At 45.2% G+C, this 19,003-nt stretch overlaps 1 protein-coding gene across 2 annotated transcripts in view; it reads left to right on the forward strand.

The window, feature by feature from the left end:
* The window catches only part of NCAPD2 (non-SMC condensin I complex subunit D2), a gene marked incomplete at its 3' end in the record, with an annotated part of 53,064 nt that overhangs the window by 24,537 nt on the left and 9,524 nt on the right, over nt 1-19,003 (forward strand). For both annotated transcript variants that reach the window (XM_073595417.1, XM_073595418.1), the window contains 6 exon segments: nt 2,344-2,491; nt 2,729-2,926; nt 12,588-12,722; nt 12,813-12,900; nt 16,752-16,923; nt 17,041-17,159. In XM_073595417.1, the coding sequence (XP_073451518.1) occupies nt 2,344-2,491; nt 2,729-2,926; nt 12,588-12,722; nt 12,813-12,900; nt 16,752-16,923; nt 17,041-17,159 (860 nt within the window).

Genomic DNA, 19,003 nt, shown 5'->3' on the forward strand with positions numbered 1-19,003 from the left:
ATGGGTGGTCTGTCAAAGTCCCATTTGAGGGGGTTACCTTCTTTGTTCCTCACGCATGAGCACTGCGGATCCCTTGAACATGTGACCCTGTCAGATGCCGGCGCCGTTACTGCGTCGCGGGGTTTTAGGGGGTGTGTGTATATATAGCGGGCTTGTTCCGCTATTGACACAGGCTAGCACGGGACCCGGAGAAGCCCTGGATCAACACCATTATAAGTAAGTCTATTCCACATTATATCCCAAATGGCTGTTTATCTGGCCGCACTTCTCTTGTTAGGATTGCGGTCTGATAGACATTACCACTATATTAAAATTGAATGCTGTACCCTATTACTATCTTTATAGATACCGGACTTTGCCTCCAAACATCATCTGTCATACTGTGCATGCTTTATGCAATTAGCTCCAGGCTTACTCTACCCCCTGATCTATACATACCTGTATCGATCCATGTGGGATTCGATCTCTGGGCCCCACATATCAAAATCTTTATGGCTAAAGGTAAATACCAACCCTTCTCATCACTGCACCTCTTGTTTAGATCCTCAGGCTCATTTTGCAGCACATCCTTTTTCACCCGCATTGCATGCACCTGGCATCAAGTTCACATCCCCCCACGGCTTGCTTTTTATATTCTGCCTCCCAATGCACACACTTGGTTTATATCTGGCCTTTTCCTGGTAGAAGTCTTCACATCTTTTTCCTCTCTTCTGACTCTTCCTTCCTTCCTTCCTTCCTTCCTTCCTTCCTTCCTTCCTTCCTTCCTTCCTTCCTTCCTTCCTTCCTTCCTTCCTTCCTTCCTTCCTTCCTTCCTTCCTTCCTTCCTTCCTTCCTTCCCCTGTCTTTTCCCTTCTCTCTGTTTTCCTCCATTTCCTTCTCTTCCTTTTATCACTTTTCCTTTTGTGTGTGTGGTTGTTGTTGTTGTGTTTTTTTTTTTTTTTTTTTTTTTTCTTGGCCCCTCTCTTCACAATTCACACTTTATCACTTAATTTTTCACTGTGCCCTTCGTCTCCATTCACACCTGCACAATTTCATGACGTTGGGCATTTGCCTGATATTCCCCATCTTCTATGCTGTTTCATTCAGACGCTAGCCATTTGGTGATTCCATATACCTCCTTCCCAATCGCCGCGGGAGACCTTGCCGGGATGCTTTGTGCTCTGCACATACCGAAGCATGGGTAAGCAGCCCTATCTAATTATTATTCATTCACCACCCCCCCCCATTTCATGATTCTGTAAATATCCCCTAACATGGGATTTATATATATTACTGTATCTCCATTTCATCCGCAGATGTATTTCCTGATAAAGCGGCAAACCTGCGAAACTAGTTGAAATACCATGTCATCTGTGTGTAGTGGGGTGTGTGGTGTTTTTTTTTTTTTTTTTTTTTTTTTTGTTCCCACTCCACCTCGTGCTCGCATGCAGTGGTCACCACACAAGTCTGTCACGCACGCATATGTAAGCGATGATCGCACCACACATCTGAAGCATCGCCGGGAACATCTAGGCAAGAGCAATAATTTTAACACCAGACCTCAAACTCTAAAAGCCTTTACAGTTTACCACAGGGGTGTCAAACTCCATTTCATGGTGGGCCGCATCAGCAATATGATTGCCCACAAAAGGTCCGGTTGTATCTGTAAGATTAGATGTCCAGCGCATCCCCCTCCTTTTACATTAGATGTCAAGGGCCACCCCACCATCAGAAGTTGAGTCCCCTACTCTCCCTAACATCACAGTGCACCCCCTTTCCTTATGCTGGGAAGAAGCTGAATACATTGCTTGAAAGTAGGGGTCTGGAGGAGGACCAGAGGAGGGCTGGAGCTTTCCTGCAGCTGCAGGAGAGGTGCGAGGACCACACGAAATGGCCCGGGGGCCTTGTGTTTTGACACCTTTGGTTTACCAGTTTAAAGCGGAGTTCCACCCACTTTTTAATGCCTTCTGCTTCCCAAGTGTCCACAATAACGGCATTGGGCAAAATGTTTCTTGGCTTACATTGTTTCCAAGGCTTTCTTTGTCTTCCTGTCTTCTCCCCACAGCTATTTTATCTTAGAAATTCCCAAAACATGGCCTGTTGTGTGACATAACAAAAATTGCAACGACTGCCACTTTAGGTCTCTGCTTTAGAAAATGTTTTGGGGGTTCTAAGTAATTTTCTAGTAAAATTGTTTCCATGAATGTGAGAGGTGTCGGACTTGACCTGGTATTGAGGTGGTTCAGTAAAGAAGCCAGGCAATAGGAGGCAAACAAGGTCCTATTTCTCTCAGTCCTCCGTTTTTCTTCCTTAATATAGGAATCCTTTTATAATGTCACTAAAAACGTTCTGCTCACTTCACAGGAAGATTGGGCAGAAGTCTTGTCAGGATCTTTCCAAGGAGAGCTCCAGTGTGAAGACGATGGCCGCCTTTATTACTCAGCTGGCTGAGCGGATTCCCACCATTGTAATGCCCAATATCAGCCTGCTGCTGGACTACCTGGATGGAGAGGTGCGCTGAGGAGCCATTCGATTATAGTGGTGGATCAGCAAACCTCAGCCCTCCAGCTGTGGTGAAACTACAAATCCCATCATGCCTGTGATGGTCGGGGTCTTGCAATGTCTCATGGGATATGTAGTTGCACTATGGCTGGAGGGCTGAGGTTGCTTTCCCCTGGTTTTATAGTGTGTGTGTGTGTGTGTGTGCTTTTCATGTGGTCCTATATCAAGTGTTTTTTTCTTTTTGCAGCCTTACATGATGAGGAATGCAGTGCTGACTGTCATGGGAGAAATGGTGGTCTGTGTTCTTAGCGGCGATAAACTGGATGATGCAGAGAAGAACACCAGAGATAATTTCCTAGACACGCTGCAGGAACACCTTCATGATATCAACACCTTTGTACGATCCTGTGTGATGCAGATTTTCAACCGGATTGTGCAGGAAAAGGTGCGTTTCTGTTAGATGTTTACCGTGCCTCTTACAACACGGTCATTGACATATCAGTGACGTCCTATATATCCGGGTTTCTACACCTGTGGTACGCGTACCATGGGAAGGGGGTATGCCCAATTCTGTCTCCCGAGCCCAGCCTCTTGCACACATACAGTCCCCGGCGGCTTGCTGAAGCCGTGTTGTGCAGGACTGTGCTACCAATGGGGGAGGCTATTTTGTGTGTGTGTGTGTCTGCGTGGGTTCCTGTCAATGGAAGGGCCCCCATCGCGCAGCCCAGAAGATGTTTCCCCGGCCAGGGCTGACTAACCAGGGGCGGCCCCATGTCCTCTCAGCTCATCTCCCTCTCCAGCTCGCCTTGGATGTCCTTGAAGTGCCTGCCATGTGTGAAGATGCCTGCTGCGGCTCCCTAGGGAAAAATGTGAGTCCTGCCTGCTCAGCATGCCCAGCCATGAGTGCCTCGTATCAGTGCAGCCACCAGTGCCTCCTATCCGTGCCTCCTAACACGGAGGAGAGATGAGTTCACTTTAAGAGCATATTAAATAAGGGTATTGGCCAATGCATCCCATTGGGTAATTTTAAAAGAGCGAACAAAAGTCCTGGATGGCTTAACTCCAATGTAAAAATGCATATAGAAGCAAAGAAGGCCTTCAAAAAAATAAAAGGTTGAGGGATCATCCTCAGCATTCAGACTTTATAAAGAATGCAATAAGAAATGTAAGGGTGCAATCAGGACGGCTAAGATAGAACATGAAAGACACATAGCGGAGGAGAGCAAAAAAAAATCCCAAGAAATTCTTTAAGTATGTAAACGGTAAAAAAGGGAGGACAGACCATATTGGACCCATGAGGAAGGACATCTGGTTACAAAGGATGGGGAGATGGCAGAGGTATTGAATTTATTCTTCTCCTCAGTCTTCACGAGTGAATCGGGGGGCTTCAGTAACCAAAACTGCAGTGTTTATCCTCATGACACAACACAGGAAGCACCTCCATGGCTAACAGAATTAGACTTAGGAAACTTAACGTTTATAAATCGCCAGGACCAGATGGCTTGCACCCGAGGGTACTTGGGGGAACTCGGTCAAGTAATTGCAGGACCATTGTTCCTAATTTTTACTGACAGTCTACTGGCTTTTCTCCAAGCCGCTGGTACCATTCTAATGTAGCACCAATATTTAAAAAGGGCCCAAAATACATCCCTGGCAATTGCACACCAGTTAGCCTAACATTAATAGTATGCAAGCTCTTGGAGGGGGCGATAAGGGACTATATACAAGATTTTAGTAATGAGAACGGTATCATTAGCAGTAATCAGCATGGATTCATGAAGAATCGTTCTTGCCAAACCAATCTTTTAACCTTCTATGAGGAGGTGAGTTGCCATCTAGATAAAGGAAGGCCCGTAGACGTGGTGTATCTGGATTTTGCAAAAGCATTTGACACCGTTCCCCATAAACGTTTACTGTACAAAATAAGGTGCGTTGGCATGGACCATAGGGTGAGTACATGGATTGAAAACTGGCTACAAGGGCGAGTTCAGAGGGTGGTGATAAATGGGGGGTACGCGGAATGGTCAGGGGTGGGTAGTGGGGTCCCCCAGGGTTCTGTGCTGGAACCAATCCCTTTTTTATTTTGTTCATGCATTAAAAAGGGATCAACTCCAGAGAGAAAACGATAATTCTCCCGCTCTACAAGACTCTGGTCCGGCCGCACCTGGAGTATGCTGTCCAGTTCTGGGCACCAGTCCTCAGGAAGGATGTACTGGAAATGGAGCGAGTACAAAGAAGGGCAACAAAGCTAATAAAGGGTCTGGAGGATCTTAGTTATGAGGAAAGGTTGTGAGCTCTGAACTTATTCTCTCTGGAGAAGAGACGCTTGAGAGGGGATATGATTTCATTGTATAAATACCGGACTGGTGACCCCACAATAGGAAGAAAACTTTTTCCGTGGAAGGGAGTTTAACAAGACTCGTGGCCACTCATTACAATTAGAAGAAAAGAGTTTTTTTTTTTTTTTTTTTTTTTTTTTTTTTTTTTTTTTTTTTTTTTTTTTTTTTTTTGCTACTTCAGCTTTTGTCGTTTTGAGGTACTTTAATCAACTTTTCCGTTCATTTGTTTCCCTCACGATTACATCATAGTAGCGTTTTTTCCTTTTCTTTTTTACCTTTCCCTCTCTCTTTTCTCTCCTTTTTTTTTTTTTTTCTTCTTTTTTTTTTTTTTTTTTTTTTTTTTTCCCTTTCTTCTCCTCTTTCCCCTTCTTTTCCAGACCCACTTTACCGCGTGTCCCTCCCGCCCCACCCCACCCCCCCCCCAACCCCATCTACCCCCGACTACCAGTCGCTTTTCTGGGCGTCTAGGCTACTCCTCTGTCTTCTGGTTTGGTTGTCCTCTAGTTTTCCTCTTCTTCCCTAATGCCTACTTTCTCCTGCTCCCTAAGCTCCCATAACTTCAGCATATCTCAACGTTTGTTTAAATTTCTCCCATTCTTGCCATTTTTCCCCATGAGCGTCCAAACCCTCCCCCTCACTGTACCTCAGGTACTCTAAGTTTTGGATCTCGTTAACTTTATTACACCAGCTCCTTATTGTGGGTCTCGTGGGTTCCTTCCAGTGTCGGGGAATAAGACTTTTGGCTGCGTTTAACATTGGCGGCAGTAAAGTTTTCAAGTATTGTTTATTCGGGATATTTATCCCGTGGAACAAACAGCTCCATGGGTCGTCTGGTATCCTTAGGTTAGTTATTTCTCTTATTATTTGCCTGATTTCCTCCCAGTACCTTCCAACTTCCGGGCATTGCCACCATACATGGGCTGTTGTCCCAATCTTTTTACACCCTCGCCAGCAGTATTGTGATTTTTCTTTTTGGATTTTGTACGCTTTGTCGGGTGTAATGTGCCATCTCATCAAGCATTTATAATTCATCTCCCTCATGTTGCTGTTTACTGTGGTAGTGTGTACTCTGCGCAATATTCGACTAATCTCTTCCTTCTTCAGACTAGTTCCTAGTTCTTTTTCCCACTTAGTAATATGCGGTGGGGTGTCTGGGCCAGACCTATCTATGAGTATACTGTAGATTTTTGAGATCACCCTCTTTTTTCCCTTGTCCTCACATATTTTTTTCTAAGGGGAGCAAGTTTGCTTCCGCTCTTATTGGCTGGGGCAAATGCTCTACGAAATGTTTTAATTGGTTATAATGCCATTCGTCGATCGTTCTCCACTCCCTTTTGCTCTTTAATTCGAGATACGTGCAAAAGTTGCCTTGGTCCATGATATCTTTTAACTGTGCATTTTCTTTTGTTATCCATTTTCCAAATAGGACTTCTATTCCCGGTGTGAAGTATTCTGTGTTTGTTAAAGGTATTAATGGTGAGTTGAATTCCCATTTTTCCTGTCTGTGAATGTGGTCCCAAATTTTTAGTGCATGTCTAGTGATATTATTTGTGCCTTTGTCTAGTTTTCTAAATTGTGGGGGAATCCAGATTATTTTACCTAAGTTGACGGTGCTTATTGTGCCCTCCATCTTCACCCATCTCTTTTCTCTGTTTTCCCTAGCCCATTCTACCACTCGTGACAGTATCACCGCGTTATAGTAATTTCTAATGTCTGGTGCTCCCCAACCCCCTCTTACTCTATCTTTAGTTAACTGTGCCATGCTTATTCTTATTTTTTTCCTTTTCCAAATAAAGTTTGTGAAAAGCTTTTGAATTGTTTTAAAAAAGGCGTCCGGAAGTGGGATCGGTAGCATCTGCATTTTATATATGATTTTAGGGAGATGAATCATTTTGATGATATTTATTCTGCCCCCCCACGAGATATTTCCTGTTGTTATTCTATTTAATTCGATTCTAATCTCGTCTAATAGTGAGATGAAGTTTGTTTGGTATAAATTTTCGTTGGTTTTAGACAGCTTAACCCCTAAATAGTTTATTTCTTTTTTACCCCACACGAATGGGAAACTCTTTTGGAGTAAGAATTCCTCCTTCCCTGGGATATTAAACGTGAGCGTTTCGGATTTCGCTGGGTTTAACTTAAAGTTCGAGATCTCCCCATACTCTTTTAGTGTTTTCATGATATTTGGGAGAGAAACCTTTGGGGTGGATACATAGAACAGAATATCATCCGCGTACGCGGCTAGCTTATGAGTTTCCTCCCCCACTTTTACCCCCCCTATGTCAGGGTTCTGTCTTATCCTAGCCAGTAGTGGTTCCAGTGCCAGCACGAAAAGCAAGGGGGATAGTGGGCACCCCTGTCTTGTTCCGTTGAACATTTCGAATGGGTCCGACAGTATCCCATTTACCCTGACCCTCGCTGTAGGTCTAGTATATAAGGCTTTTATGCGTTTTGTCATTTTCTCGCCTAGTCCGATTTCTTCCCATGTAGCTTGCATGAGGCCCCAGTCTACCCTGTCGAATGCTTTCTCGGCATCTATCGACAGGAGTAGACTTGGGGCCCCCTGATTTTTCATCTCTTGTATTGTTAACAGCGTCCTTATACCATTATCTTTCCCTTCCCTCCCTGTGATAAAGCCTACTTGGTCCGAATGTATTATTTTTTGCATAACTTTTTTCAGCCTATCCGCGAGGATTTTAGCATAAATTTTGGTATCCAAGTTAAGGAGGGAGATCGGCCTGTAACTTGAGCAGAGCGTTCCGTCCTTCCCTTCCTTAGGGATAACAGTAATGGTAGCTTCTAAGGCTTCTTGACGTATTTCCTCTGAATCCCCTATTCTGTTCATGAGGTAACACATTTTTGGGATCAGGATGTCTTCAAATTCTCTGTAATAGAGAATTGTCAGACCGTCCGGCCCCGGGCTTTTTCCTATCGGGGTATCTCTTATGGCTTTTGTTATTTCTTCTTCCGTGATGGGTATTTCTAACTGGCAGATTTGTTCTTCTGTGATTTTCTTTAGGCCGCTCTCTCTTAAATAGGTTTTTATTTTAGCCCTCTTCTGATTGATGTCATTTTTGGTTCCTATATCATATAGGCTCGCGTAATAATCCTTAAAAGTCTTAGCGATTTCCACTGATTTGTATGCAAATTCCCCGTGACCTGTTTGTATTTTATCAATATAATTTGCTGATTTTTTTTTTGCTACAACCTGCGCTAGGTGTTTCCCCGGTTTATTCCCATAAAGATACCTTTCTTTTTTTACTCTGTTATACGTCCTTCTCGTTTCGTGCTCTATGAGTTCTCTCATCTCTTCTCTTTTTCTACTAAGTTTTAGCAAGGTTTTATTGTCATTCTTGTTCTTGTGCAGCTGTTCTAGTGTGTTAATTTCTTCCCTCAGGGCCCTGCTCCTCTCTCTAGTGGACCTTCTTTTCTCTGCCTCTTCTTTTATCATGATACCTCTTATGTAAGCCTTATGTGCCTCCCACACCGTCATTTTCGATACCCCTTCTGTGTTGTTTTCTTTGAAATAGGCTTCTAATTCTTTTTTCATTCGTTCTACTATTGATTTATCGTGTAAGAGTTCCTCCTTTAATCTCCAACTATTGTTTCTTATATTTGCTTCTCCTATCTTTAGGTGTAACATTACCGGGGCGTGGTCAGAGAACGTTGCTATACCAATGTTTGTGTGGGTGGCCACCTCTAGCCACCTATGCTCAATTAAAAAAAAATCAAGTCTGGAGTATGACGAGTGGACATGGGAGTGGAACGTGAAGTCTCTTGTTTTAGGGTGTTGTGACCTCCATACATCCACCAATTGGTATAGGTGCAGTTTCTGTTTTAGCTTATTCCTCCATTTCATTCCAGTCCCATGTGCACTCGACGTACTATCCTCCTTTGGTTCAGGACAAAAATTAAAATCGCCTCCTATTATGAGCCCCCCCTTCTTAAATTCCACTAAGTCGGCTAGCCTCCTCAGAAGGTAGCCGATGGAGTTTTTATTTGGGCCATAAATGTTTGCCAGGGTGCACTCTACTCCATTTAATTTTCCTTTTAAGAACAGGTATCGCCCGTCGGGGTCCACTCGGCTCTCGTCTAACTCAAATTTTACACCTCTGGCAAACCCTATGGCAACTCCTTTTGCTCGTCCAAGTGGGGAATCGCCGTAATACCATGTGGGGAAATCTTTTGAAGTTATCTTAATCTTATTTGTTATTGCGAAGTGGGTTTCCTGAAGTAGGACCACATCCGCTACCAGGGACCTCAGCTCGCACACTATATTCGCTCTTTTCCTTGGAGCGTTTATACCATGTACATTGTAGGATATAATCTTAAGAACCTCTATTGTTGTATTTGGACGCACCACCTTCTGGAGCCTAGGGCCACAACCTTACTCTTTTCTAGCCTTACTGGTAGATTTCCTATCCCTCCCTCCTCCCTACACCCCACCATCACCTCCCTCGTACCCCCCCTCCCCACCCAGCCCCATCCCCCCCACCCCCCGAATCCCCCCTTCACCCCCACCCCCCCCTCCCGCCTTCTCCCCTCTATTAGGGCAATCTGGTCTCCCCGAGACCTGCACGACCATGAGCCCATCCTCCCCGCCTGGCCCATTGGTTAAGCCCCTTGAGGTGAAGCTCGGGTTAGGCGTCCCCAGATCCGGTACTCCCCCCTCAATTGGGGGATGGCCTGTGTCCGCCCCCTCCCCCACCCCCCCGCCCCCCCCCCCACCAGTGCCCCCCCATTTGACCGCACTTTAATTATCTGTTGCCTTACAAGTGCAAGACCAATTGTCTCAATTTATCTCAGTTTTACTTTGAGCACCGGCAGCCAAGCCTGCTGTTCATTAGTAGGATCCCGATTTCCTTTTTTTTCCCACCATCCTGGGATTTCAACTAGGGGGATCTCTAAACGGTCACAAAATTTCTGAGTTTCTTCGGGAAATCTCAAAGTTGCCGAGCGGCCCTCCTTAAACCCGTTTAAACAAGCTGGGAAGCCCCAAGAGTACTTAGCCCCGTGCACTGATAGCTGGGCCAGCAGTGGTTTCAGCAATCTTCTCCTGGTCAGCGTCTCGGCCGCCAGGTCCGCGAAGATTTGTAGATTCGTCTCTCCGTATCGTGCCGTTTGATTCATTTTTTTTATGTACGTTTTCACTAGTTCTTTGTCCTGGAAGTTGTGGAATCTTGCTATCACATCTCTTGGAACGTCCCCCTTGATCTCTGGGGGCTTACGAATCCTATGCACTCTGTCAAATTTTATTTTACCGTTTGTATTAGGTGAGGTGATCATACCCCCAAAGATTGTGTCCATTTTTGCTTGAAGATCCTCTTGTTCTCCCTGGGCCTCAGGTAGTCCTCTTATTCGCAGGTTCTTTCTTCTGCTCCTGTTCTCCTGGTCTTCCAGTCTATACTGGATGTTCCTCTGTGTTTTTGTAACCTCATTTATCTGTTTTCTGATATCTTCCAGCTCTATTCCATATTGATCTACCCTTGTTTCTACCTCTTCCACCCTTTTTAATGTTTGGTTCATGTCTTCTCGTAGGGAGTCGATTTTTCCGTTTATCGCGGTTTCTAGCCTGGCGAACATCTCCGCCATTTCGCCTTTGGTTGGTAGTTGTTTTTCTCGGGGGTCTTCTGTTTCTGTATCTTGAGTCTCGTCGTTTGCTGCATGGATCTCTATTTCTGCTATTTGTCTTCTAGTACCCATCTTTGGCATGCTCTCAAGAGCTTTACTCTTGGCTCCCGTTTGTTTGCCTGGACTTTCTTTATTGGTATCCGGTACCATATACTTCCTGATCGTTCCCGGACTTGCGCTTGTTCTGGGTGGGTTAGCTGACATTCCTTTTGCTGATTTTCCTTTCATTCCCGATATTATGTTCCTTGATATTACTAAAGAAGTTGGTGCTGCCAGATGTATTTATGGGGGTATGTTTACGTGGTTAGAGTTTAAAGGGTTTTACTCTTTTCGTTACAATTATAAGCTAGGTGCCTTCAGTTTCCCCACTCCTCTTTAGTTCCTTCCTTGTCCTTGTATCCTGCTAGTGTTTTCCCTTGCCCCTTTTCTCTTTCTTCTTCCCTTCTTTCCCCCCCTCCCTTGGGTATTCCGATGTACTGATACTATGTTCAAGCAGGTGCAGGTGTACGTCAGGGAAGGACTCCAGGCCACGTTATACAGGAGTTCGAAGAAGTAATTATATAGTCCGTTTGCGTGGAACTGCGTTAGACAAAGGAGGGCCACGAAAAAAAAAAAAAAAAAAAAAAAAAAAAAAAAAGGAAATTTTCTGTCTGTGGTCTCCACTTCGGTCCCCTATCGATTTTTCCTCCTCCCTCCCCTCCCTCTCTCTTGTCGTGACTTGCGTTTGGTAGTACACAAACTTAAATAGGGAGAGATATAACACCAGGTGGCCCTTACCGGCGAAAAGTCTGGTACATCAATGCATCATTGCAACATTATAGGCGACCTTCAAACATTATTTAACATTATTCACACAGTCTTATTCCAGGCAGCACTTGTTTGGTATTCATTGATTTAACCTTGCCTTATCAGGCATCATTGCACAAGTAGCATAACAGAGACTTTGTATATAAATTTTCCGGTTTTCTGCTTACCCTGGTAGTTGCTCTCGATGGCTCCCTTCTCCCCCTTTCTTATTTTACCTTAGCCTTTCAGTATCTTCAATATTTTCCGTCCTCTTTATTCTCTTTCATCTTTTTATCTTCCCTGCTCCGATCACCCGCTGGGTCTTTCTGTGTCTTTCTGTGTCTGGGGTTCCTCCTTTCTCTTATGACAACCACCGACAGACTGTCACCGGCTGTCTCTCTGCTCCTGAGAGGGACCGGGTAGCTCCACTTCTTACTGTGCAAACTGTGGGATGTATTAGATAGTGGTTGCTGCCTGAAGCCAGAGCTCCAGGGCTCCCGCCCCCCCCCCTGTCCGCGGTCTCCACTCCCGTTCCCGGGTCCTCTCGTCTCAAGCCGCGTGAATCTATTCCGGTTCTATACCGGTCTTGTACCGGGGCCAGTGGGGGGACCGAATCTCGGGTGGCGCGGGTGATGCGGGCGGTGTGGGGGGCACTATCTTGAGCCAAACGAATTGCGGAACAAGTTGCGGGTTACCCGCCTCTAAAAACAACTACAGGCTATTGCGGCTGGGTTACTCACATTGCAGGCGTTCACATTGGAGCCCGTCGCTGTCATCCCTGCGTTCCTCCCGCACACAGTAAGAGTCGGCGAGCGTGGGAACCTTTGGCACCGCTTGACAGTACCACCAAGCTGATCCCGTGCTGATCCGTAGGGGTGAGTGAGGGGACGGGGGGGGAGACGCCTAGACTCGCATCGCTGGGAGAGCTGCGGCCGACCACACAGGCCTAGCCTCGGTATCCGACCAACGCCCACATCCGGCTCCTCCCTCAGAAGAAAAGAGGTTTAACCTTAAACTACGTAGAGGGTTCTTTACTGTAAGAGCGGCAAGGATGTGGAATTCCCTTCCACAGGCGGTGGTCTCAGCGGGGAGCATTGATAGCTTCAAGAAACTATTAGATAATCACCTGAATGACTGCAACATACAGGGATATATAATGTAATACTGACACATAATCACACACAGGGTGGACTTGTGTCTTTTTTCAACCTCGCCTACTATGGAACTATCGGTGCCGCCTACTTTAGGAATTTTTTTTTTTTACATTTGCGGGGGTACTTCGCTGTAAAAGGTTGAGAAACACTGGTATACCTCACCTTCATTCTGATCCCCCTTCATTGTCCTTTCCAGGCTCTGCCTTTGTCACGTTTCCAGGCTGTGGTCACTCTGGTGGTCGGTCGGCTGTTTGACAAGTCGGTGAAAGTTTGTAAGAGCGCCATTCAAGTGTTGGCCTCCTTCCTCGCCAACAATCCTTTCACTTGTAAGGTAATAGTCAGAAATGATGTTGCTGTATATACTGATGGTGTGGATTATGTATGTAATTGGAATCCAATTGAAATTTTTTTGCAATCACAGCTCAGCAGTGTGGATTTGAAGGAGCCCCTAGAGAAAGAGACTAAAAAGCTGAAAGAACTTAAGGAGAAGAGGCGTGTTAAGCCCCCAGGTACATGTGACTGAACAGAGGTGGGGAGTGGTGGTGTGTTTTGTGTGGATGAGACAAGGATACAGATCGGGTTCTTTTTGCATCCTAAAAGTCAGGGAGGGAGCAATTTTCCTAGAGGGCCACATGAGAAACTGGGACTGTTGAGGGCCACGCTTAATTCTGCTCCATAATTTGGACTTGGTCTGGAAATAAGCATGGAAAATAAACACCTGGCACTAGAAATAATGTGTTCAAAATGGGTCTCTTGCAGACCTGCAGTGGGGGTGGTAAAAAAATGGGTGGCTGGCCTACAGTTTCACTCCCCACCAGCTGCCCATCTGAACTGTAAAATAACAGCCAGACAGGGCTGTTCACATGCCGCAATACTTTGCGTCATTCAGAGTTTGACAAGCGGCACCCATTTTCATTTCCGATCTCTTTATTAAACTTTTTTGAAACCTGCTCTGCACGTTGCATGCTTGGAATATTGTCAGATGTCCCGCAGTGTCAGCTCTTGCTGCAATTCACTCATGCGAGCGTGTCCGCACATAGACACCGGTGAAGGGCCCTTGGTTGCGTGAACCTTCCTGTGGACGCGAGAGATCTGTTCGCCCCTTAAACGAACCTTTTAGTATCACTTTTTAATTTTTTATATATATATTATACACTGTATATATATATATATATATATATATATATATATATATATATATATATATATATATATATATATATATATATATATATATATATATATATATATATATATATATATATATATATATATATATATATATATATGTGTATGTATATGTGTGTGTATGTATATATATATATCTCTCAAACATGTCATACTTGCCTCCACTGTGCAGCTCATTTTGCACAGAGTGGCCCTGACCATCCATTTTTGGGGTCCCCCGGCGGCTCCCCCCTGCATTTGATAACCCCCCCTTGGAGAAGCGCTCTCCTGAGGGTCGTCACCTTGCGGGCGCCCTCCCAAGTCCAGCATTCAGTGTCCATAGAGCCTGCATCCAGGACTCTGCCCTGCCCCCCCAACACCTGCGTCATTGCATTTGAGTAACAGCAATGGGAGCCAATGGCTGCGCTGCTATCAATCTATCCAATCAAGAGCCAGGAACCTGTTGAGGGGGACTGAAAATTCGGTGCTCAGGTGAGTAAAGTGGGGGGGGGGGGCGGTGACTGCAAGATGTTTTTTGCATAGGATGCATTGAGGTGAAAATAAAACACGAGCCTTTAAGGGATGTTCACTATGCCTCACCAAGAGACTGGCCACCCCATAGCAACTGCATCTACGCTCCCAGCAAACAGATCTGGTTACATGGGAACAATAGTATAACCGTACAAAATTATGGCTCGCCGAGCCATGGTAGAGTATAGTTCACACCAATGATAGCAGTGGGAATATGCACACGGTCCTGATCGGAGCCACGTTTGTAGTGTTCACAATGTGAAGCACATTGTGTCTCCGCAGGAAACTGCCCACATGGCTCTTCACACGTCACTACTGGAATTCTATTTGTAGATATAAATGTGTTTGGTCCTTTTTGAAGGTATACAAGTGTAATTGGCTGATTGTAAAGCCACCACCCTCTTGTTATCCCGGTTACACTATAAATAGATCAGGTCCTGTTCAGAAGGGCTTTTTCTAAGCTCAATGTGATACCAGCATCTGTGTTACTTGGAGATATACAAGCGCGCTTTCCCAGCATTCTACAAGAGAGCTGTAATTGTGCTCATTACCAAAAACTGATTTTTTTTTGCTTATAAGCTAAGAAATCCCGGACATCTGAATACAAAGATCAGAAAAATACTTATGGTTCCCGTATCATTGTTATGTAATAAGGTGGTGATAAAGCATTGTAGAGATGGCATGTCTGGTGTTTATACACAACTCTGAACACTATGTATAATTTATGGGCTTTACAGGCAATAAAAGCGAATATATAAAGATTCCATGACATTTTATTTTGTGTGGTGGGGTTTTTTTTTTTTTTTTTATCATTGGCTTCAGCATTGACCTCAGCCCATGGGCAACCCCGGGAAGTCAATACACTCGGGCATACGACATGCCGAACATTCCCTTTTATCTGCGATAGAAGCCAGATGTAGTGTAAGAGATTGGGGGCAGGGCCTGGCGTAGCCATTCGTAACTCCCAAACTTTTTTTTTTTTTACATTTTGTAGGGTGTTTTCTATGTTGGTAGACTATAGTTTCTCTCTGGACAGTGCAGGATTTGAGCTGTCAGTTCTTTCAGGGTTGGTGGGTGAGGAGACGTCCATTTCTGGATAATTTACTTGCAGGCCTGGAATAATACCCGAGTAATAGGGACAAATGTATTCTCTGGCAAAAGCCGATTCTTCAAGGAGTGTGGAGAATGGGGAGCTCTGACTAACAAGGTGACTTCAACAAATCGTACGCGGCTGGCTTTTGAGATGTGATTTAATTTTTTGCACCCACCAATAGGAAAAACAAAGCAGAGGAGAAGGCGCTTCTAAGTGCAGTAATAAAACACTTTCATGTCAAGGAAGGGTTAAAAACACAAGTTGGGGGGCGGGCATATCAATGGTTCCATAATGTCCAGCAGGATGCCTTCAGGACCGGCATGGAATCCAGGCAACCCAGAAGTGACGTCAGAGTGGGCGGTACATGTGTTGAAGGAGCCACTGGGCATGCTCTGAAACATGAACTGCCCACTTTGATGTCACTTCCGGGTTGCCTGGATTCCTTCAGATTAGGCAACCCATCAGATTTTGTAACAGAAGTAACGTTCTGTCACCGCCATCTTGCTACACCCTGCACTCCTCCACAGTAAGGATACAGTGAGATGGCGGCAAGCGGACGTCTTGATACACCCACTGAAGTCTTGCATTTCACACTTATTTTTAACAGTAAACTGAGCTCATAAGGTGAAATGCGAGATTTAAAAATTTGACTGTTTAGAATTTTAAAAGCAGCGGCAAGCCTTCTGTTCTGTCAGATTTGCAAACCTGTGAGAACGCCGCTGCTTTTTAAAATTCAACATCAAAACAGTGTGACGGATTTCCCAATACTGAATTTCACTATATAAAGTTGAGTTTACTGTTAGTGTGAAATGCAAGACTCCAGTGGGTGTAACAAGATGTCCGCCTCCTCACTGTATCCATACTGTGGAGGAGTGCAGGGTGTAGCAAGATGGCGGAGACAGAACCTCACTTCCGTTACAAAATCTGATGGGTCGCCTAATCTGACGAAACGCCAGTCCTGACAGCACAGCCCTCCATTTTCGATCCGAGAACTAACGTTTACCACCGCTGGTCGGCTGGAACCTCCACCTGCAGCGGTCCTTACTCCCAGGAGGCATTGATGTTATGGATCCATTGATGAAGCCCGTTTTTCACTTCCATCTTGTAAGTTTTTAACCCTTCCTTGTCATTAAAGTATTTTATTACTGCACTTAGAGCTGCCTTCTCTGCTTTGTTAAAGCCGATTTCTTCCACCATATTTAATTGGCAAAGCCCAGAATTTGCTGTTGGAGCTACTTGGGGAAAAACCCAAACATCTCACACTGTATGCTCTTTGAATGTAATGGGAGGGGGATCCTGACGCCAGCACTCTTTCACGGGGGGCTTCCACACACAAACCATTACATACATTACCCCGCTACTCCGCATGAGATGTCAGGAAGGAAACCTGCAGGTGATATTGAAGTCTTGGAAATCCCTGATAACAATACGATCAAATCTAAACTTTGAGGGCGGTTTACAGATCAGCGTTTGGTGAACAAGTTATAAAATGTTTACACAGCGGTGTATTTCCCTCTTTATTTGCTTTCTCTAAAATGGGTTCCCTTTTTTTTATTCTTAATTATTTAGTGGTAGTTATTTCTCCGGAGGAAGAATGGGAAGCCATGCTCCCTGAACTAAAGGAAACTTTACACACCCTCGCACAGGAGAGTGATGAAGAAGATGAGAACAATGAAGAAATCGATACAATCGAGCAATTACACGAGCGTGTTCTGCATCTCCTGAAGAACACCAGTTACAAGTCAGTGGTGGGGGAGGGGGGGGGGACCTGGGGGGGGGGGGGGGGGGGGGGGGGGGGATTTCTGGCTCCTGCGTTGTTGTGGGTCGTTCCTTTTCTCAATCTCTGCCTGGTTTTTAGACACGCCATCTTCTTGGTGAAGAAAGGAATATCGAGCTTCCCGGATGATTCCTTGTTCGGAGTGGGTGAAGATGCCGAGGATGAAGCGGTGTTGGGGATTCTGGAGCAAATCTTCACAGGTAGCCTCTTCTTTATATTGGGTTTTAGTTTGTAGAGCTAAACACCGCTATATGGTAACCCAGATTACTAAAAATCACTATGTGCAACAATACGTGATTTCTGCCTAAAGTACGTCAAGGTAAAAATTAAAAACCACTTTTTTTTTTTTTTCCCCTCCATGTTTTATCCCTTTAACCACTTCCTGCCTGGCCTATAGCAGAATGACGGCCGGGCGGTGGTTCTGTTATCCTGACTGGGCGTCATATGACCTAATCCAAAGTATTGCAGCGCTGTATGAAGGTGTCAACACCATAATGATATAACCACTATAACATTAATGATTTAAAGCACAGGTGTCAAACACAAGGCCTGTGGGCCGAATCCGGCCCTCCAGGCCATTTCCTGTGGCCCTCACACCTCTCCTGCAGCTGCAGGAGAGCTCCAGCCCTCCTCTGGTCCTCCTCCAGACCCTTATGCCGCGTACACACGGGTGGACTTTTCGACCTGGACTGGTCCAATGGACTTTCGAACGAACGGACTTGCCTACACACGTTCAACCGAAGTCCGACTGATTCGTCCGTGATGACGTACACCGGACTACAATAAGGAAGTTCATAGCCAATAGCCGCCCTAGCGTCGGTTTTCGTCCGTCGGACTAGCATACAGACGAGCGGATTTTTTGACCGGACTCGAGTCCGTCGGAAAGATTTGAAACCTGTTTTATTTCCAGGTCCGTCTGACTTTTGGGTAAAAGAGCCCACACACGATCGAATTGTCCGGAGTCCAGTCTGCCGGAAAGTCCGCTTGTGTGTACACAGAATCACTTTCTGCTTTCAAGCAATGCATGCAGCTTCTTCCCAGCAGCAGCATAAGGAAAGGGGGTGCACTGTGATGTAAGAAGGGGGGGGGGGGGGGGTCCTTGATTTCTAATGTAAGGGGGGGAGATGTGCTGGACATCCAATCTTACAGATACAACCGGCCCTTTTGAGGGCGATCGTAATGCTGATGCGGCCCACAATGACATTGAGTTTGACACCCCTGATTTAAAGTGTCAAAATATATAAACAAATTCATACATGTATATTGGCAATTGAAATGTGATAAACCATAATACATTGCTTCAAACAAACAAATATATAATGGAAGGTGATGAAAGCCCCTGTATTAAGCAAGTCCACGGTCAAAGTGGTGATAATCCAATATTATGACTGTATTGGAGCTCCACACACAGATGCAGTGACTTCACTCACCTCGGGGTATGTGACCGCGCAATTTAGTTTGGTCTGGAAAAGCAGCTGACCCACCTCTGGGCTCAAAGTGTGATGGTGTCTGTAGGATCCCCAGGCAAATCCACTGGTACGTTCCTCAATTCAATATTAAAAAAAAAAAGAGGCTTAAGTGTGGCATCATCTAAACAAAGATTTATTAAGGTAAAAAAAATCCCCTCGCTCTCCTTCCAGCGCACTAATCTACAGCAAACAGATATAAAGAAATCCACTCCAATAGGCTCATATCCTTGAATGTATCAGCAGCTGCTCAATGAGCGTTTATACCAGGGATATGCTATTAGTGGACCTCCAGCTGTTAGAAAACTACAAGTCCCATGAGGCATAGCAAGACTAACAGCCACAAGCATGACACCCAGAGGCAGAGGGATGATGGGACTTGTAGTTTTTGCAACAGCTGGAGGTCCGCTAATTGCATATCCCTGGTCTATATGGTCTCCTCCACCGTCCTGGCCCCTCACCTAATATGTCATGTGACGTCCAGCCGGATAACATGCCGAGGCACGCGCCCACAGCCATCGGTGGTGTGTGTCAGTCTGACACACCGCATCTCAGATCGTGGTAAGGAGCCTCTGACG

This window comes from Aquarana catesbeiana, linkage group LG08 (assembly GCF_042186555.1).
Source record: "Aquarana catesbeiana isolate 2022-GZ linkage group LG08, ASM4218655v1, whole genome shotgun sequence".
In the NCBI taxonomy this organism is placed as follows: domain Eukaryota; kingdom Metazoa; phylum Chordata; class Amphibia; order Anura; family Ranidae; genus Aquarana; species Aquarana catesbeiana.